Source organism: Camarhynchus parvulus, chromosome 2, assembly GCF_901933205.1.
Source record: "Camarhynchus parvulus chromosome 2, STF_HiC, whole genome shotgun sequence".
Classification (NCBI taxonomy): Eukaryota; Metazoa; Chordata; class Aves; order Passeriformes; family Thraupidae; genus Camarhynchus; species Camarhynchus parvulus.
The window spans coordinates 15,406,021-15,427,956 of record NC_044572.1 but is presented as its reverse complement, the minus strand read 5'-3'; the positions used below and the strand labels follow the sequence as shown (position 1 = coordinate 15,427,956).

Genomic DNA, 21,936 nt, shown 5'->3' with positions numbered 1-21,936 from the left:
TGGCTGAGCTGGCTTCCTTGTATTGCAAACAAAGTGTGGCCAAGTGGCTCAAAGCAGGAGCTCTCATATTAAAACATGAATCTGATCCATAACTCTGCCTGAAGTGATCTAACTTGGTGACCAGTATCCCTGTGAATCCTGAGTGCTTCTGTTTGTCTCCATGCTATAGCTGCAGTGAGAGTTCTTGCTTATAAAATAATTGTGATAAAGAAAACAAAATGAATTCTTGTGGGTAAGGTTTGACCTGGAGCATTGTGGGCCAGAAGCTAGAAGTCCTTGTTCCCCTAGAGTGATTACCAAGGTGCATGAAGAGTGCTGTGCTTCATTAAAGCCTGTGCACTTTGGGGGTATCACCTTGCTCTGACAGAGGGGCTGCCACTTTTAGAGTGCAACTTACAGTATTTCCAAAAATCCCAGTCAGGACCCAGGTGACAGCTGAAGTTGAGGTGGAACTCAAGTGTTGGTCTGGTAAAAAGCTCACTGCTGTGCAGAAAAGTAGCGGCAGATATTAATAGTTGTCTTCCTAGTGACTTGCTGGTATCTCAGAAGTGGTCTGAAACTGTGTAGGTTTGAACACATCATTAAGTAGTGGGGTTTTTAAGTCATTTAAAGCTATCTTTTAGTCATTTAAAGCTATCTTTTTACTGTTATTACATATAAGGGTTTATTGAGTTCTGATACTCACAGCTAGAAACCAATATTAACAATGTGATCCTCACTTCCTAGTTTGTCTTCACAGACTCAAGTCTGGAACTGCAAATGTAAAGGGCCTCCTCTGGCTGATCTGAATTTAGTTTCAAACATTTGTCTCTGAGATTACTTCTGAATATTTCATTTATACATTATGATGGCTGCTATCATGCTGTGCTTAACTCTTTCTGGATTTAATATTTCTGAGGCTTTTAACATCTTGTTCAAGAGATGGTTTATAAGAGCTCCTTCTCTGGAGTGCAGGTGAAAGCTCTTGCTCCAGCAGAGCCACATATGCCAGGCTTGGGAAAGCTTGCTCATGTTGAAAATATCACTTCACTATCACAAACAGCCTCTGGATGATTCCTTGTTTTTTGAGGAGGTTTGCGAAATGATCTGAAGTAAAGGAAGCGTCTCTGGGATTTGTTGTCCAGAGGCAGGTGCATAGGGAGTGGGCAGAAGTGGCATACATGCCTGAATAGTTTGGGTATCCATTTCAATTGGTCTGTTCTCTTAGAATTGGCTACGGTCTAAGTAAGTAATTCTTGTCATAAAACTAGTTAGCTCATAAAAATTGCAGATTCTTTAATCTTAAAAGTTGTGGGGAAAACATTTTTGTTTGAAACAGTTTTTGAAACTAACTTAATTTTTTTGTTTGTGCTTTTTGTTTGGTGTTGGTAGGTTGTGTTTTTACCTTCTTAAAAAGCTGCTAACCCAAACCAAGCATCTCCTCTCTCACCCCAGTCTGCCTGGGCTCAGGGCCATGTCCACATACCTCTGTGAGCCCTGTGTCTTCAGGGAGTGAGGACTCATGCAGATTTCTATATTGCATTTCCAGCAACCTCTGTGTCTTCAGTGCTGGCTGCAGGAAGCACATCTGAGTCAGCCACCCTCTCCAGAGGCACTTGGAGAGTTGTGCAGAATCTGGGGTGGTCTAATTGTGATCTGGCTGATACAGGACTTGCCCAAGCTGAGTGTTTCACCTTTAAATGTTTTTTAATTTAGCTTTGTAAAACTGTAGTTAGGAAACAATTCTGCACATTCAGAATGCGTAGGTGTTAAATTCAGCTGGGTTCAAAGAAGTTAAATGCAGCTTTGATGTAAATTACTTTATGTAAACACAGCAGGAACTTCACATCCGTTGAACAATTTAAGTTCTGTAGCTTCTTTAACCCATGCTCCAGTTTTCTTAAACAATTGAGAGTATTCCAGGGAGGCCCTTCTGACTTCAGTCTGTTTTATTGCATGAAAATATTCTTCTGAGTGCTGGGGAAAGAAAGATAATTTTTCTAAGTCTTCAAAGAGACTTGTGATGTTTTGAGTCTTTATTACACTAGAGGTCAGTGTATGATGGGAGCTTCTGTGCTGTGGTATAGAGTTTCTTGCAGAATCCTATTTCATCAACTTTGAAACCAGATTCTAAGAGAAACTGTAGCCTGTTACTATGGAAAAAACTTCACATTGAAGTGTCTTGTGACTTTCTTGGCTAAAGGACTTTTTTGAGCTTCCTACTTTTAACTTTCCTTGCCTAGCAAATACAAGGCAAATATCAGTAAGAGTACTTTGATGTGGTATCAGCAGGAATGTGCACAGTCAGTTGCTCCAGTGTGCACCTCAAACATTCATCTTTCACTGCAATGCCATGGCTTTTTGGTTCATAATTCTGTATGCCAAGGTATTTACAGGAGTCATCCTTAGCTTGTGCACTGGGAGAATTGCAAATGCATCTAATATTGTCAGAGTAGGTGTCAGCTTCCTGAACACTGAGCTGGTCACTTCCAGGTGGGTGGCTTCACTTTTGGGGCTTGAGGGAAGCACAGTCAAGTGTGATTCTGTCATGGTGCTTGCAGAGATTCTTTCCTCAGCACCTCTTCTTCAGTTCTTTCCTTAAACGCCTGGAATGTGCAAAAGCAATTTGTTCCTGCAGACAGCATTGGGCAGGGGCACCAGAGCAGAACTCCAGCAGTGTTATGTGATGTGAAATGGGAGGGAAATGCACTGAAGGAGAGCCCTGCTGCCTGGAACAGGCTGCATCACAAATGACAGTTGAAGTAAGATGGTGGAAATACCCCGCTAGGGTGGATTTGGATTTGGATATTTTCTGTGAGAAATTACTACAAACAGAAGTACCTGTATCCTGTTGCTCTTGTGCAGAGTTCTTCTGAAATGCCTCAGAAAAATAAAAGAACATGGGCTGTTAAGAGTTTACAGGCTTGCATTAATGAAGGGTGTAAGTGCAGGCACAGAGTGGAATTTTGTTGGCTTTAAGTGATATTCTGAGTGTTCAAGAGACTTGGACTGATGAACATCTTTGTGGCCTTTCTTTTTGGTGAGGTGGGACTGGAAGGAGACACAGTAAAAGTCTGAAAATCTCCTTTGCACCTGGCTGCTGCCCAGTATGTTGTGTTACCTGCCTCTGGAGCATGAAGAAGGATAACATCTGAAGGAGCTGCTGGACTCTGGTTTAATTGAACTCTCTGTGAGGATTCCTGGCTTCAAAGGAAAGATATTGCACTCTTCTAGCTCTGTCCCAAGTTTTTCCAGGCTGCATTTCTTCTTCCTGTCAGAAATGAAAATGTACCAAGGTTTTGCAGAATGGTGCTTTATCAAAACATCTCTGTGGTGTTAGGTTTCATTTGGCTGGGCAAGAGCCTGAAAAGGTGGTGGCTTTGCAAAACTGATGTGATATAAGTCATCAAGCAACAAATAAAGCATCTGAAAAATTGCTTTCCTTTTCCTATCCTTTTCTGATTGGAGGCATGCAGCCTTAATTTGTTTCAGTGGAACTGGAACTCACCAGAGTCTGTTCTGCATGTAGGAGCTCAGGAACTAGGAGGCTTATTTTGAAGAAAAGAAGGTGGTGTAGGTGTCCTGTAGCCAACCCAGTGAAGAACCTGATGGATCACTGAGATTCTTGCAGAGCAGCTATTTGTCTGTTGCACATGGTGACATTCTTTCTTGGCTCAGCTGTCAAGTGTTAAATCAGTCCAAGTGTTGATGCTCTCTGCACCTAGAAGAATATTTGTCTAGAAGAAATGTGAGTTTGATTATTCTCTTGGATCAAAAATGATGGATCTCTGTGGCTAAACAGAGATGATCACCCACTAGCCCATCTTTCTAGTTGATAATATGAAGTATCCTGATGATATTTTCATTTCTCTTTCCTTCACGATGTACTGACTAACTCGGGAATCTGTCTGTAGTGTAATAAAGAGCCCATGAAAGTGGCAAGAATTAGTATTTGGAGTGTCTTTTCCTGCTTTTGTTCTAAACTCTCAAACTGCAGGGGTTATCAGATGTGCAGTTCAAGTGGCTTGCCAGGAATCTCTCAGATGAACTGCAGAGAGAGCACAAAAAGTTGCAGCCAAGGTCAGTCTTGAAAAGATTAGAATTCAATTGCCAGCCCTCACATTTTGATTTCGATCTCAAATGTTTCCTGATAGGTGCTCTGTATTTGTTAGGTCTTCTGTTTGTATTGTGTTCCTGCCAAAACTTCTCATGAGACTCCTGACACTATCAAAGATCTGTAGCACATAGTGACACAGGCAAATATATGTATGTTTAAAAAACCCCAAACCACTCTGTCAAGATATTTCAACTCCCACCAGTTATTCAAGGTTCCTTTAAAAGGGTAGACTTCAAAGCTGCAGGCCTTCAAAACTGCAGTACCCTGGTCTTCTCTCTTGTTCCAATATACAAATGTAGCATTTGCCAAAAAAATGAGGAATTTGCCAAAAAAAAAAGAAGGAATTAATAAAATGTAGTGGTGGGACAGTGGCAGTGTGCACCAGGTTTAATGTGTTCTGTGTATTATAAATGTCCCCTCTTCCCACCTCACAATTACTTCCAGGAAGTCTCTGAAGTAGTTGACCAAAATGATAGCTGGATTTCAAATCCTTTATTTTCTGTTTCTTTTTTTTTTTCTTTTCTTTTTTTTTTTTTTTTTTTTTTTTAATACTGATACTTAAAGAGGAAGCAGCAGAAGGAACAGCAGAAGTAATCAGGCAACCCTATGGTTAAGTAGCAAGAAGGAATTTGGAACCAAGAATTATGTGATGGTGGAAAAACTTTAGTTTATCTTTCTTCCAGCTATCCATTGTTAACCATCATTTTCTTCACCTTTCCTACCACACTGAAGTGCCCACTCATTTACCCTTCTGAAATGCAGGAGTAGCTTATTTGAGGGGATTGGAGGCTGGAAATGCAAAAACAATAGCATGTGGTTTACCATATTCTTGAAATTTTAAGTGAGTTTCCTCCTGAAATACAGAGATAAATGTGGCTAGATCTTAAAAACTACCTTGTTCACTTGTTGTGAGCAGTTATATAGCATTAGGGACAGGTTAGCTGCCTGATTTGCTGCCCTACCTGTCCCTATGCATTCAAAGGTAGTCTATGTTTGGGGGTCTGCTTGTCTTCCAAAATCAGTTTTTTTCCCAACTCAGGCAAAATTTCTGTCTTATCTGTCTTTTCAATGAATTATTTTTGTTCTGACCTCTTCTCTAGATGCTGTTATTAGAGTCTGACATGTTCAGCAGCTGCAGGAAGCAGAGCAGTGACCTTGCTGCACTTGAAAGTTGTTGCTCTAGTCACATAGGATAGCATGACTTCATTTTGTACCTCCTAATAGATTATGAAAAAAAAAAAAGTTGAATAAAGCAGTTGAAAGTTGAAAGTGAAAACAGTATATTTGGCACCTAAACATATGCAGGTGAGCTGAGCCTGAGCTGAGCAAGAGTAAAAATGTTATTTTACTTAGCTGCTGAAAGAGGAGGAAGACAATTTGTGCAATAGCACAGACTGCTTCAGGTCTGCATCGGAGAACTCTTCACTCTCTGTGGAAAGAAGCAACTGCATATGGTACAGAATAGAGTAAGAAGCCCAGAGCAGCTGGTTACTTTAGGTTTTTATATGTTTGGGGGATTGGCATCTTTAAGGACGGTGTGGTTCTGGGAAAATTCAGCTAGTTTGAAATAATCTAGCTTGAACACTTAACATGAGTATCCACATGGGCTGAATCATCCTGCAAACAATGGTACAGGCACAGCCAGAGGTGTTTTGTATTTGCCAAAGAATAAAATAAAACCAGTTGTAGTTCAAGGTGTGGGGATCAGAAATCAGGCCTTGTGGCAGTGTTGTTTGCAGAACTGCTTGATAGGTCCAGTGCTCTACACTAGGGGAAGTCTGGGTCTGTCTCCTGGTTGCTGTGGTTCTAGAAAGAGAATTGGCTCTTTCAGTTGCATCCAATGATGTTTAAAATATAGGATTTTGAGGGTAATAGTATTTTGGCAGATGTTTCTAGTTTTTTTATTATCTCTGGTGCTGCTTGACCTTATAGAAAGACTGAATATATAACAATAAAGGCTTCCTGTGGGGTGGCTAAGGGGAAGTTCAGTTCTTGTCTATATGAATGGGCAAGGTAGGAGAATGCTCCAAGCTACCTCAGCCCTTGCAGTCAATCAGTTCATCCCCTTTGTGCATCTGCCTGCTGGTTCTGAAATGTTTGCCATAGCCTGGGGTGCATTGTGGCTCTAACCCATGCTTTGTTTTGTTTGTTTCTTGTAGGAGGGCTGACTTTGGACTGTGAGCACCTGGACAAGGTGATGCACTTGTACCTACAGGGTTAGGCCTGGATGGCTGGGATTTAAGGTAAACCTTTTGCTGAAAAATACATAAAATACATACAGATCTGAACCAAGAACTATGGGTTGTTGTTTCGTTGGTTTTTGGGTTTTTTTCCTTTTTTTTTTTTTGGAGGTGTTAGTATCAAACATTTAAAGAAGGATCTGTGTGTGCCTTCTAGTGCATATGTACCATAACAAAATGCAGTGATATTATAGTTAAGATTCCAGAGTAGCCCATAGGACCTTCAGAAAAGCTGATTGGTATTTTATAACCTAGGGGATGCTAATGCTGCCATGGGAAGAAATGTTATTGAATGGGGAAGTAGCAATATGTGTTCCTGAAACTCCTTCTGAAAATTCACTGGGAGGCAGCAGGCAGCTAATGTGAACCTCCTGTTCCAGCCTTTCTATTATTCCTTCTTCCAAATATTGTATAACAGAGTAGCTTCAGCCATTCTAGATCATGTACAATTCCTTCAAATGTAATATTTTAATTAATTACAGATCTGCACTTTCGTGTTGCCCACTCTCCATGTTGCAGACTTTTGATTACATATTTGCAGTTTAGATTTGATTCAGGACTTTTTCCAGCTCTTAGCTATGGAAAAGCATTTCCCTATTTGAACACAAACCAAGAACAAAAGGGACTTTTTGTGTGTGGAAGTGCATAGCAAGTTCTGTTGGTCCCACTAAGGCAGAGCTTGCAAAATTTCTTTAAAGTTCAGGATTAATCTTGCTTTTGGGGAATTGTGTAATTTTGGTTACTGGAGAGATGTGATTTCTTGGATGTGATCAGGAAGGTCTCAGTGGTTTTGAGTCAGCAAAATTAGGATGTAGATGATCTATCTTATAACATTCCTTAAAGAGAATTGGTGCCTAATTCTGGTCATACTGCCAGACAAGAGCTGTCATGCTGTTATATTCTTTTGCCACATGTAGCCTAAGTTTTCTCTCAGGGGTATGGAAGGCACCATTTCAGCTGTTGCTCCAGAATTATGTAAAAGCTGTTTTCCTTGCAACTTGTCATAGCTTCTGAAGTCTGGGAAAACACTGTGTAAAGAGTGGAAACTTGAATGAAATCATCCTCTGCTGGATTTAACATTATATTTAAAAAGAAGGAAAGTGAGGGACTGGGAACAGTGTTTACTCTTGCATGTGCTAGAAAGCCTGAAAAGTTGTAAAGGCCTTGCAGTAGAAAAGCAAAACCTAACCTTGATTGCTGAAGATTTGAGCTTGGAGCATGATCATGGAAAACATGAACTGAATCTTGACAATTCAGGATTAAGGCATATTAATAAAGTTTCCTCCAAAAATGTTAGAGCAAGCAAATCACAGTTACTAGCTGCATAATTTCTATGCAGAGAATAATTTAATGAAGGTGAGCAGAAGTAGGGTGCTCTTGCAAGACTAATGCAGGTACTTAAAATTATGTGAACAATCATGGGTATTTAGTTTTTTAAGGGTAATATGGACTTCTTTCAACAAAGACTCAAGTCAAGCTTTCAGAGAATTTCTTGCTGAACTTGTTTCTTAGTATATAGTATCATAAAATGGTTGTAGGCTTCAGAAGATCATGCTGTTAGACCATGTGAATGAGTATTCTGCTGTATTTTTAAAAAATCAGCAACAAAAAAGAGGTTTATTTTAGTACAGAGTTTACAAAACTAGTGTTTGTTAACAGTATGCAATTGACACACTTGGTGTGACATAGCTGGACCATGTCAGATAACTAAGCCATGGGCTACTTGGATATAGTCTTCAGATGGATGTGTTCATGTTTTTCCACAGCATCTTGGAATTCTGTGCAGTATTTACTGTACCTGTTACTGCCTTATAACATATATTCATTAAGCAATTACATGGACTTCAGATTATCTGACTGAAAAATGATGGGGAAAAAATGGTGATTTCTGGAGGTCATGACCAGCTTTCTACTTCATTGCTGGAGTTGCATCTAGGACTGGCCAGTTGACTTTAGAAGCTGGGAAGTGTGCACAGTCAGATGAGTCACTTATGCCCTCTTTTCATAACATTACAACAGAAACAATTTATGGACAGGTATTTGTTTTTTTAATTTATAGTGTGCTATCTTTGCTAGCAGCATGCCATTTATCATGTGCTGTCTGTATTTCATAGCTTCCACAATGTCAACAAAGCCAAGGCTTCATGTGCAAGTTCATGTTCTGTCTTGCTGGACACTTTAACAGCCTTGCTTATGTGTGAAGAAACATACAGTGTTCCTTCTAATACTGGTGTATTTTTAATTACATAAATTACAGCCAACCCTTGCTGGCTAATATAGCTTGAAAAACAGTGAGTGGGTTTATTTCTGCCTTCTAGAATAGAATTGGAACATTGGAGATGCCCAGCTTTTGTAAATCCTGTGTCGTGCAGCAGTCCCCTTCAGGTTAATGTTCTTGCTGGCCTGACTGAAAACTTCATCCTCTCCCTTATGAAAATAAAAGCAAATAGATGTGTTTCCCTTTTTTCTAGGAAATCAGTAAGATTGTTCCTCTCTACTATGGTTTCAGTTTTCATGGTTTTCATTTTCCAAATGCTTTGTAAGCTGAATTATTAATGCTTGCACCACTTTTAAAAATAGTGCATGCAGTACCTCACAATCCATTGCTTTGCTGACCCAGCAGTTGGAGTTTTTTTTTTGTTTTGTTTTTTTTTTTTTTTTGTTTGTTTTTTTTTTTTTTTTGGAAACAGTTTGCTTGAACTTCTGCATTTTACTGTTCCAGGACAATGGTGCTGGACTTCTTGCTAAAGCCAAGCTTACAGGAAATGTCATGCTGTCAAAAGTGGTTTGTTCTTACACAGCTATGATAATGCTTTTCTTAAAATGTATTTGTTTGGCATAAGACCTGTAGTGCCTGGTATTCTCTGGCAGTGTTACTCACTCTCAGTTTACCTGAGGATGGATTTTCCTGGTGTCTTGTGCAGAGAGTTGAGGTCTATAATTGTCCTTAAAGCTCTTTCCTCTACCAGCTCTTCCCCTTCTACCTTGTTGGTAAGGATAACTCTTTTCTCCATAAGTTCCTCCCAGTCCTTGGGATTGCATTTCTTGAAGGCATCCTCAAAACTGATTTTTGTTGTCACAAATTTTATTTAGACCACTGGAAATTTTTAATGAAGATGTCAGGTGAAAAAGAGTGGAATAGGAAGAGTGCAAAAGCATCTTCCTTACTGCTGCATTTTTCTTCAGACATAATTATTGGTAAGAAAGAAGCTATGCCTGGTATCAGTCCCAAAAGTTAACATGTATCTCTGCACATGACCTCTGCATGGCTGTTGCTAAATGTCCTTAGCTATTTTTTATGGACAAAACAGTGTCCTGACTATTTGAGAGTTGTAAACTTTGGATGAAGCCAATCAGTTCAGTTCTGCCACTGCACTTCTTTCTGTGGTATGGCTTTTGAGGAGCAACCTGTCCACCTGGGTCATTTGTCCCTAATTTCCATTCACTGAAAGATTTCTTATTTGTTTCTGGGATTTGGATTACTCATACATCTTCCCAAAGCTTTTATTGCAGAAATTTTCAGCCTTAGGCATGTGTTTCCCCCCCAAAGTGTTATGACTCAGGTGTGTTGCTGTAAAGCCACACTGCAAGGCAAGAGAGAGTCAAGAAATCTGAGAAGGGATGATACAATTGTGCTGCTTTTGCTGATTTCTTTGAATTGTGGATTCTGACTTCATCAGTAGCGTCTACAAACCTCGGTGTTTGTGACTTGCAACTGATACCTTTTCTAAAAACAGAAGGAGGCAGGAGAGAGAGTACTCTGTTTATTTCAACAACCACAAGCAACACTTCCAAAATACACTTGTGGTTGTATCTCAGAGTTATGAATCTTAGGTTATCTGGTGGTGAGTAATGTGGTGAGACAGGAGCCCAATATGTCCATGCTTTATTTAGAAAAGGTGGCTCTTATCAGAGGCAAGGAGCACCGGTGTTCCCCTCTCTGTGCTTGCTGAACCCCTGAGGACAAATATCAAATCTGCTGACAGTTTATGGTGCCAAGACACAGCACCTCCCTCTCGGGGTCTGACTGCAAGTTCTTAAGGATTTTGCAATATAAAAAGAAACAAATTCCTTTCCCCCTCCAGCTGCTCACCCAAATGCACTTTTTAAGCTGTCCTGTGGTTTGATCAAAGTTAACAACAGAGTTAACAATAACAGAGTTAACAATATCATGGGTTGTGATATCTCTTGATCAGATAGATTTTTCTTATTTAAACACTATTATCTCACTAGGGAGGATGCTCACAAACAGATTGTAACAGCTTTCCAAATTCTTCAGGCAGAGACTAGATTGTGCCAATTATTGCACCCAGAGAATCCTGGAGATTAAGACAATATCACTTAATTTTCCTCACTGCAGAGTTAAATCTGTAGAGTCTGGAAGTCTGGGTGTGTGTCTTCAGTAAGACAACAATCTTTTACTGTTCTACCTCCTTAAAAATAAAATGGAAGAGCAAATCCTCCCTGGCAAACCAGGAGAAACTCAATTTTGGGATTATATACAGTTTGCATTGAAGATAAGCTGGGTTAGAGGGCACAGGCTTTGACACAAAATGTGTGGCTTTATTCCATGGACAGACAATGCAGCAGAACTGTGGGACTGTCCTCCCTGACGTGCCACCTTCTCAATTCAGAGTACAGGGAATTGTTCCTCCCCATGGCAATAACATCACTGTAATTTGTGTCTGATAGTGAAAGAATGAAGGATTTATTCTCCCAGAAAGAAAGTGTTTGTGTTGGGTTTGGTTTTGTTTTTTTTTTAACGTTGTTGGTGTTTGGTGGTTTTTTTTAAGATAAATAAAAAATCCTCTGTGAGTCATTTTAGGCTCTCACAGAAACTTGAATGTGCTAAATGGGTAGGTTCCCCTCGCTGAGCCAATGGGTGGCCAGGCACAGGCAACACTTTTATCCCACGAAAGGGAGGAGGGGTGAATGAGCCAGAAGATATAAGCTGAAACAAAGCCATGCTGTCCTTCTGAGTCATTCTCATACACTGGATGGGTAAGGCTTCCTGCTTCCTGGGACACACAAGTGGGGTCATGATTCTAACAATGGATGCTGGTAAGTCGCTTTTTATTAAATTTGTCTGGTTTTTTTCCCTGGGAAGTCTCTCCTTCGCCTCCCCTGCTCCCCTCCACCAGCTGAAAAGAAGCAATCTGTAAACTGGGAAGCTGAATTGTTAAATCAGGGAATGCTGAACCCAGACTTTGCACGCTGTGTGCACTTCACTGTGTGTTACCCTGGTGTTATTTCTTGGCTGTTACTCACTGAAGCACATAGCCTCTCCTGCAAAGCCTGACCTCAGAATCAAAAGTGTGTCTGTTAATTTGTACTTCTGTCTTCACTGGGACAGAACCTGTGGCCTGAGAAGTGCTTGATGTCTCCCTCTCTTTGATGATAGAGCTGATAGTGTCTGGAAGATGCATTCTAGATGTTAGGCTTTTGTAAAGGAATATTGGTTAACTAATGTATTGTCTGTGGCTTCCTCTGCTCTGTGTTTACAGAAATTTTGTATTGGGGAGGAAGAGACAGAAACTGATGTATTTCTGTGGTAGGCAGCTCTGTTTTATGTGCTTGTAGTCAAGGAAGCCTATGTTCTATGAAAAAGCACATGCAGGATTTTTATTTTTTATTTTTTTTAATTAGGTACAAACATGAAATCTTCAACATAGTTTCTTGTGTGATATGGAGAATGAATGTAGAGTGGTTTCTATAAAAGAAACAAGCAATCCCTGTCTTGCTTCTAGAGAGGGGGGTGTGTTTCCATGTCATAACTCGCATCCTTCAAATTCCACAGTAATAAAAGACCTTGGATTTTAATGGTTATGGATAGGGCACAAAGCAGCAGTGATTGTGCTGTGGCAGCATGCTCTCGGCTGCTCTTTCTCCATACCAGCTGCAAGCATGCCTGCTGCATTTTTAAGAGCTCTGTTGAACTTTTGTCAGCAGTTGGTTCAGCTACTTTTTTTTCACCACAATGCAGAAGTATAATGTGACTACTGTAATGTTCTACGAGCTCTATTCAAAATTATAAACTTAGGCAGATCTTGCTGGTCTGTTTTATCTACGTGTAACATGCTGAGTTTACTCCATGCTAATGAAATGCTCCTGTATCTGAATTGATTCAGTTGGGCATTTTCTAGGTCCTAAAGAGAAAAATGTCTGTGCCTTTGTATAGCTCTTTGACTTTACTGAGACTTCCAGAAGGTAACCCAGCTGGGTTATTCATGCACAATTTAAAGGAGAGAGCAAACCAGTTCATTTCACCCACCCACACTTAATTGAAGTTATTTTGTTATTTTCTTTGTAGGCAGCTAGTGACTCTTTTTGTGTTCAAGGTACGTTATATGCTTTGCAAATCAGTTAAAACCCAGGCCCTTTAACAGAGATGATAAAATTTAACACAAGCGTGAAGATGAATAAGATGGTGCATGGCTGACAATTTTCCATTAAGTAGAAGCTGATGATTTTTATATTTTAGCCCCTGCATTAGAGTAGCTTCTAGAGGCCCTTAAAGCAGTTAGCAAAGCAGGAATTGGCAATCCTCTTCTACCCTTGCTTGAATAAGAAGGGTGGATGCCTAGATGTAGATGTCCTGCCCAGTATTTTGGGAGGATGCCCTGGCAATGTTCAGAATTTACGTGCTTGTGGGAGGTAGAGATACAGACTTTGCCCACAAGACACTTCTTCCCCTTTGAAGTACCAGAGTTCCTGTACTGCAGTGGAGTAATTGATGTTTTGGGATGTGATGTTTTGGAAAGACTGGTGGGATGTTAATAATAGATGTTTGAAAAAATACCTTTTATTTGCATATACCTACATGCTTGCATTGTGCACTGTGTTTCTTTGCACCGTGAGGTGAACCATGAGGATTATACTGCTCACCTATGTTTTGTTGGATCCAAACCTGCTTTTTTTTTTCTCAGAACAATGTCACTGCACTGGTTTCTCTGTAATTACTATGCTCCTGTAGTTCTGGTGGTAATTTTCAGTTATACCAATTTATATGGTTAGTAAACATATATTTTGGAAGCTTTTAATGCTGCGAGAATTCTTAAATTATAGTTCTCAACTTCTTTGTGGGAAAATGGTGCTAACTACCTGAAAGGAAACATTGTAATTCAAGGATTTATAACAGGGTATCCTAGTACTTCTCAAGTATATTTAGGTTACAGAAAAAATACACAAGCAATTTAGTGCCTTATGCCTTAATCTGGGACGTGGATAGTGCTCCATGAAGTTTATCTGCTTAGTTTCATCCACCTTTTAAAGCTGTGCTTGCTGCTCTTGGAACTGTTTGCTTATTTCAAATTATGTGTTTGCTTTATAAGCCAGGGCTGATAACTTCTTTTTTATGAGCATCAAATACTTAAGCTGTTTTTTTAAGAGAGCAGAACTTGTCTTCCTTAAGGTAGTTGTAAGAATACTTGTGCATCTGTTTCAGAATTTGTTTAATGGGTTTGATTCTTCTGTGTTTGCCTTAGCAGCTTCTAATTTCTGCCAGGAGGAGGACTGAAAATGTTTTGGACGGGGGGAATAAAAGGGAGAGCTGCAAGACAGGGTTGACAGTATAATTGGATTTGAAGCAGCTACAGGCTGGGACTGTTGCAACAGCTGATTTGATCCTTCTGAGTTTCAAGAGCTATTTATGGTAGATTAGCTGTATCAAAGCTCTACTGTTCCAACCATAAAAGGCTGGTCCTATGTGAAGTTGCCACACTGCATTTGGCTTAGTCCTCAGAGGTTGGAGAGCCTATAGCTTTTTATGTGGATAAACCCAGTGATGGATGGAAATACTAAAGGCAGATCAAGGAATAACACTGTTGAGGACTTCAGATGGCAGCGAACTCTTAAAAGGAGACTTTCACTAATAAATTTTTTGCTCTGATGTTTGGAATCAGCACTTGGATATAGCTCCTGCATATTTACTGCATTTGGTGAACGCATGCTTTTAGGAAAGCGCTGTTCTAAATTTATCTGACTTATCTGAATCATCTTGACTGCACATGTACTTGCCAGCCATGCATGTTGATATTTGGTAACTTTTGTGAAGTCACTTTTCTGTTTTCTAAGTGGGTGAGTGTTAGGTTCTTGGGAAAAGAATCTTAGCTGACGCGAGAAACTTCTTTATAACAAGAATAATGAAGTTCTTGGCCAAAGAGACCTACAGGCGTTATCAGTAACTATTTTGAGAAGACTTTGACCCCTTTTGCTGCATCTGTACCTTCTTTCTGTCCTCTTTGTGTAAAGACAGACAAGTGGATTTTTTACAGGATTCTGAAGTAAGTAGCACCTCACTCGGGCAGCTTGCACACCGTTGCTCCAGCCAGTTGTTTGTGAATATTCACAGCATTGTCAGGTTCAAATGCAAGTGGGTTTATGCCTGTGCATGCCAGTCCTTCACCCTTCCTTAAGGCATTTTGTCTTTTTATTCTCGTGGTTTTGCTTAGAAGATGAGTTCATTCTGCTATGAATGGAAAGTCCTGTTGCTGGTTGGTTTGTGTGATGTGTTTCGCTTTTCTTTTTAGGTTTTATTGTGTTAACCTTAGCCATAGTACTGCAAATGGCTATAAGAACACTTCTATAATAACAAAACTTTCAGTGGTATTTTTCTCTTGTGTTTAAGAAGTTCTATAAATACATGGGAGTACTGTTGCATTGGATAACTGTGCTCTATTTTGAGACTTGGAGCATTCTGAGGAAGACTTGCTCCAACTTTCCATTCTCTTAATTTTAAACATTACCAGGACACTGCAGGTAGAAGAGGTAGAAGTTACTGGCACTGTTTTACCTTCTTCTCCTGCAGGAATATCTTTGCTCACAGTTCCTTCAGCCATTTGTTTCAGAAAATATGCAGCATTGTCAGGTTGAAATGTGAGTGGGTTTATTCCAGCCTGCTTTAAGTGGGGGAGCATAAAGGACAGGGGAATTGGGAGGTGAGTTTCCTTGCTTCAGGGATATTCCAGGTGTTGTATTTTAATCACCAAAACCACAAGAATAATGTCCTTGACAAAAAAAAAAAAAAAATTCTGCTTCTCAATTTCCTTTTCAGGAACTAGCAGTTTAAGGCCTCCTTCCATTTTATTAGGATTATAAATCTGTATTTCTCTCAAATGGATCTAGAATTTTTTATTCTGAATTACATAAACCTTTGTTTTAGCCTGGAGAATACCAGAAGACAGAACATGTCTGGAGCATTACTATTTTAAAACCACTTTATGAGTTCAATGATAGGAATATTGTACTGGAATAAACTCCCCCATATAGTGAATCTTTCTCCCACAGACTTTGTTAGATATATATCTAAATAATCACCTGTATCTGCATATTTTATAGCAGATTGAATCCTTCTACCTGCAGAAGCAATGAGGGTTAGGAAGAAACTGCCTGATAAAAATACTCCTTCAGACATCTTCTTAATTTTTGTACTGTATAACAGATGTGTGCTTCAGTCTGGTACTGAGTTGTAAATGTTTTTTCATTGCTTCCACTAAAATGAGTATTTTTAATAAGCATCCTTTTTTATATGATCTGATTTTCTTTTCCTTTCCTAGTTATCTTTTAAAAAGCAAGTTGCTGTAAATGGCTCCACCATTTTAAAATGCCTGTTGTGTTCCTGTAACCTGCTAGAAGGTGTCCATGCCTTAAAGTCTTAAAACAGACCACAGATACTTCAGATATGGAAGTTAGACACCACAGAGTGTGCAGTAGCTCTTAACTTGAGTTTAAGACTTAAGTGCACTAAGGGTGAAATGAAGGAAAGAGTTTGATTGATGGAAAGTAACAATATCTGCTTCTCTTTGTGCGACAAAGGTTTAAACTTGTTAGAGCAGGAAAATTTTCTTCCCTATCTCAATTTAAAAGTTAATTCTGCCTCTCCCATGTTGTTTTGTCTTGATTGCATTGCTAAATGACATTTTTGGCAAAAAATTTCGAGTAGGAAGGAGGATTTCAGATTTTCTCTGAGCTTTATTCAGCAGGACTGACATTTCTTCACTAAATTCTTTGTATTTGATACTTTTTATGGGATAAAGGTAGGGGGGACATAAAGCAGTTTTAATCTGTCTCTAACTATGCCATGTTTACTTTTTTATGCAGAGAAGAAAGATTACACTGTAACTGTACATGGAACTCCCCAGAACTGTCTAGTAGAGGAAAATGAAAAAGGTAGTGCACATTGCTCCTTCACAGTGAGTCCAGGTGGGCTCAGAGATGGTGGCGGTGGGCCATTTGTGACCAAGGCATTTAGGCAGGTCACTGGAATCTTTTGCCAGTTTTCTGTTTGGAAAGTGTCTGTCTTACACATCATAACACAGTATGAGCTGAGGTTTCTCTTGTCTCTATGTTGATGAAGTGGTTTGAAAGCTGTATGTAGTTTAGTACATTTGTTTATGCAAAAGGTGACTAAGAATGTGTGGAATTTGTGGTCTGTGGTTTTGGGGTTTTTAAATGCAATATTGTAATTCTGTTTTCCTAGAACATGTTCACAAGATCAGGTGTCTGTGAAACCTCTAACATAATGAACAGAGGAGAAAATTGCACAAGCTTATTTAGTTCAAATTGCCATTGTTTGAGTTCGTGTTTGCTCCCCAATGTGTTGGCTGTTGTGGATGGAAATTTCACAGTAATTTTCAGGAGGCAAAAGCTGTGGAATAGTCTGCAGGAACAGGATGGCTGAGATTATTGACTATGCAGAGGCCTTGCAGTCTGCAGAGTGTTTTTCTTGCTGAATGCAAAAGCTTCTCTCTTCTGTTTCTGCATGGAGAAGCCTCCATTTGGCTTCTGCAGGGGAACAGTGAGCTTGCAAAGGAATTAGTGTGCACCATGGTCTCACCTTGTTAATGCCCTGCTTTTGCTATATTCCCAACTGTACACTTGAGAGTTAATGGACACATTGGAAGGTCGTGATTTTTAATGAGCAAAACATGTCCTACTTGGAGTCTGCCTTCAGCAGATAAGAATGCATTGGGTAACTGGTGGTAAAAATGCTTCTGATGTCACTGATTCACGTGGTGGTCTGTTGAAGGGAGTCTTTCAGTACAGAGGGTACAGCAATTATGCATTAACTCTTTGGTGATTTATTTGGATTTAGTTGTTGGAATGGTCTCTCTTTGCTCTAATGATGCCAGGTTTCAGAGTTAAAAAAAAAAAAAGTGAAGTCAGTTTTCAAAGACACAGATAAAAATTATTTGGCTTCCCATGTCTCTCTTCATATGCACAAAAAAATCATCACAAGGAACTTGGACATCTAGCATCATGTGTCATAATATTTAAGGCCATATGCATTTCTAAAGCAACTTGAGCCTCCATCAGACCATTATGAAGGAAGTGTGCAATTTCCTGACAGAACTGAGCTGTTTGACACCAAAAAATGCCATGCTGTTACCAGTGTCTGTTACAAAGGGGCTTCATTCAGGTGTTAGTCCAGAGATTGTGTGCCAAAGTACTGTGAGCAGTAAATGATATTTCTGTGGAGTTAATGACTGCCAAATGTGCTCCTGGTGGCTTATACCTGTAAAACTCTTGGCAGGCAGCAAAGATGTGCAGGATTTCATTCCTGTTCTGTTCTATCAGCCTTAGATTTAGACAAAATTACTGTCTATTCCCTAAAATGAAACAAAGGTAGCACTGTCTCCCATCAGCTCTCTGTGGAAGGATGAAGGACTGTGGATCACTGTTTCAAAACAGTTGCACCAAATGATCTAGAGAATATGCAAGTCATATGTGCTTCACATGTGACTTTTTCAATCTTGCCCTTTCTAACAAGAAGCCCAGTTAAGCCTCAGAGACAGCTAGAATAACTCTTTACTCTTAGAAAATAATTGCCCCCACTGTTTATATTAGGACAGTGAAAAATGGACAGTGTGTCAATGTCATTTTCCATTAAGTGGCAACTGGCCCTGAAACCGAGGGGAAATCCTACTGAAAGCAGCATTTCAGGCAGCTGTTGGCATTCCAGTGGTGTCTAGGGTTGGGTAAGGCTCACCCTGCAGCCACAAGTTAGGTCTGGGAGTTGAGACCTGGGTTCACTTGGCTTTGGTGTCAATAATTGTAGCACCTGCCTGCCTTCAGTTCCAATAAAAAAACCTGCCAGATGTTTTAGCACAGGCAACTGGAGCTGAACAACCCGCGCAGCTGTTGCTCCAGCAGCACTGGGGTTCACTTTTTTACCTCTTCATTGTGAAGAGAAGCAGCTATTTTTTGTGGCGAGTAAAGCTAACCTTGAATGATGTATTTCTTATTGTAGTCAAATATCCAGAGCATATAATTCATTTGAAAAGCAGGCTCAAGGCTTTAGTGTTGGCAATTCTAAGCAACATGAAGCTGAGACAAATAAAGCTTACTGCATGCCCTAGAGTTAGTTTTTCTAACCTGTTTCAAACAAAAGAGATGTGCTAGCTCCCTGAGTTGCACTCAGCAAAAGCTGTGTGAGTTGTACACAGCTGTACCCTGAAAACACAACTCAGCCCCCATCCTTTCATTCTGATTGGATTGTAAGGACTGGCTTGGCAAGTAAGGAAACATCACATTCATAGATGAAGGTTGGGTTTTAGAATGGGAAACTTCATTTCATACCTGTAAAACTAACTCAGGTCTTTAAAGTCTGCATTTCAGATTTAAAAACCAAATTCTCAGCTTGAAGTTTCCCATATTTCTTTAAATTCCATTCCTTAAACTAAACTTTAAAACATAGTACAGGATATGTTTTTGTTATAGAGCTCTGCATACTAAAATACTGTTTATCAGTACACAGATATCTAAAGGTATGCTGCAAATGTAATTGTGACAGTTCTGACATTGTCAAAATGCATTGTGAGTTTATGTGTGGACTTATTGGAAACTGTAGCTCTGCAAAAAAATCAACATTGCATTTTCAGTCAACCAACTGTTCTGAGAATGAACAAAACCATTAGAAGTTTTCTTGTGGTCAATTCTGCTTATGTAGCAATCATCTAGAACTGTGTTTCAACTGGCTACAGTGGTTTTGCACCCAAACACTTGTGGAAGAAACATCTGTTTGCAAAAATTGTTTCTATTTGATGTGTGGACAACTTTTATTTTTTCTTTCCCCTCTTGTTGACATGTCTAGAAAGGATAAGGGTCTTTTGGCTTATTTGGGGCAATAAGGACTAACTGAACTGACCACATATGCTTACAAAGGTGAATTTTATGAAATAACATGTAAATCTACCCTTGACATCTGCCAGGGATTTTGGAGGAGTGGGGATCAGGCAGGTAGATAGGTGTGTGTACACATCTGTGAAGGGCAAACAGACACAAACACGTTGCTGCCCTGAGCAGCGGAGTGGCGCAGTGGAGGGCCAGGCAGGCTCAGAGCTGGTGCCAGCAGGGTTTTGGAGTGTAGGAATCTATACCAAGCCTTCATCAGGGCTCCAGATTGTTGTGCATCTGAAGAGTGACCTGTCCAGATGGAGATCTTGCAGTGGTGAGAATGGCATGTTTAAGATGTAGAAAACCTGGCTAGGTTAAGTTGCTTTAAAAAGTAGCCAAGAAGTTGTTGTCTTGAAGTACATCACAGCTCAAAAGCACAGGTTTGATGATTGCATGCTCATTTACAGCATAGTGTGCCAGATAAGAGATAAGTGTTCAGATCAGAGAACTCTGAAAGGAACTGAAAGAACTGTGAAGTTAAAAAAAAAAGCTCCTGTATATGCAAATGTTTGGTATTTCTCTTCCGATCAGAGGCTGGCAGCCTTTGCTGTTCAGTCATTAGATGAAGTCACAACCCTTTATATGTAAGAGCTATGTTTAGGTGGGCAAAGGAAAATGATCCATCCTGGCACTTACTCAGATTGAGTCATAGAGGCCTAGATTTTCTGGTGTTAATCGTGTTTCTGGCTATTTGGACTATGTATATTTGCTGGCTATAAGGATTTGTAAGTGTTAAGTCAAAGGAGAAAACACAGCATCGACACTTCTGTCCAACATTTTGTTCTCTGAGTAAGTAATGTGTTCCAGACATATTAGTTAGGGCTCTTAGCAATTACTAATTGCAGGAAAGAAAACATAAAATCATCCATGAGACTCTGTGTTCTTTGTAGCTGCCCTTCTTTAAACCAGGAATGGCCTTGCTATTTATTTGCTTGTAGACTGGTGCTTAGGGCTATGTTGAAGTGGAGTGAAGCTTCAGGTGGGTAAGTTTCAAAATGAGATCTGTTCAATTTTTGTTTAAGACCAGAGTTACCAATTTTGTTCTTCTGATTACTTTAGGCAGCTGATGGTTTGGATTGGCAGGTAGGAATAGTGGAAGTGGCAACCTTGCTTTAAAATACCAATTTAGGAATCCTTCCCTCTTGCCTTTCCATTCCAATTTGCTCTGGAACCACTCTCTCCAATAGCATCAGTTGAGTACATGGCCACACAGATCAGGAAACTGCTCTGTCAGAAGTTTTTTCTGCTTCTCTCAGGTCCTCTGGGTTGCTCAGACCTGCTCACCATGGCAGTGTCAGGTGGGTGCTGAATTAGCAGCAGAGGAAGATCAGGCTTTGGAAAGAGCTGCTCAGTGTGGGAGTGAGCGTGTAGGACAGGTGAGGAGGGAGCTGTGTTGGCTCGGGTTAGATGGCAAGAGAAGAGATAAAAACTGGAGTCCCTATGAGCTCTGTGAGGTTCCTCAGTGCTTTGCTTTCACCTCATCAGGTGGGATGTCAACATGTCAGTGTTTGTGATGTGAGGTTTGCCATACTCTGCTCCTGACAGCCTGTTTGCTTGATTTAGAGACTTAAGCAAGTGTTGGTAAGACGTAGCAAAACGCCTTGTGCCAGTGTTGGGCTAATATTCTTATGCAAAAGAGAACTTCTGCTTTATTTTAAGGCACTGTATTGGTTCTTGTACCAAGTCTACTGCTGTGTCTTCTAGCCCAATATTAAAACTGCCCACGATCTACTTGCCTCTGTGTAATGCTTCTGGAAGAGTGTCATGAGGACTTAAGTTTGAACACTTTTCTACTTGAAATTACTTAATTCTGCACCTTTGATTTGAGATATATGTAAACTCTTTTCTTGAATGACCAAAGCTCATATACTGCCTGTGCTGGCTTGTTTGGACTTAAATAAAAATAGGTATAAGTAAAATTGGGGCATAGTTTTGCATTGCAACTATGAAAGAATTATATTTGATATTACAAGTACTTTAAATCTTAATTGAAGCCAGCACAGAAGAGGCACATTTGTATTGAAATATTGAATGTACAAATGTTTTTGATGGAAACCTAGGGCCCAGTAATTGAGTAGAATTTTATAAGTGATTTCAAGTACCTGTGAAGAATTGAATGTAGACAATGAAATGTCATGACAGCACAACTCCATGGAAGTCAATTGTCAGGAAAGAAGTGACTCCACACATAATCCTCTCAGCAAACGCTTCAGATAAATCAATAATTGCCTGGCTCACTCTCTTGTACTTCCTGGTGTCATGAGTGCCCTTCCACAGCAGGCCACTTGCTCCCTGTGCAGGACTTCAGCAAGGCAGAGAGGAGAGAAGCAGGAGTTGAGATCAAGGATTAGGGACCAGGCATTGAGATGGAAAGGTAGAGGTGTCTTCAAGGGAAGCACTTAAAGAATCAGAATAAGCTGAGTTAGA

The 21,936-nt window shown here is 39.9% G+C and overlaps 1 protein-coding gene across 15 annotated transcripts in view; it reads left to right on the top strand.

Moving 5' to 3' along the window:
* The window catches only part of SVIL (supervillin), a 133,773-nt gene that overhangs the window by 21,743 nt on the left and 90,094 nt on the right, over positions 1 to 21,936 (top strand). For 3 of the 15 annotated variants that reach the window (XM_030971346.1, XM_030971352.1, XM_030971345.1), the window contains exon 1: positions 10,715 to 11,397. In XM_030971346.1, the coding sequence (XP_030827206.1) occupies positions 11,334 to 11,397 (64 nt within the window). In that variant the 5' untranslated portion in view covers positions 10,715 to 11,333. Of the gene's footprint in view, positions 1 to 6,255; positions 6,340 to 10,707; positions 11,398 to 21,936 lie in introns of those variants that run through there. The other 12 variants (XM_030971339.1, XM_030971338.1, XM_030971350.1 and 9 more) reach the window with 10 other exon arrangements.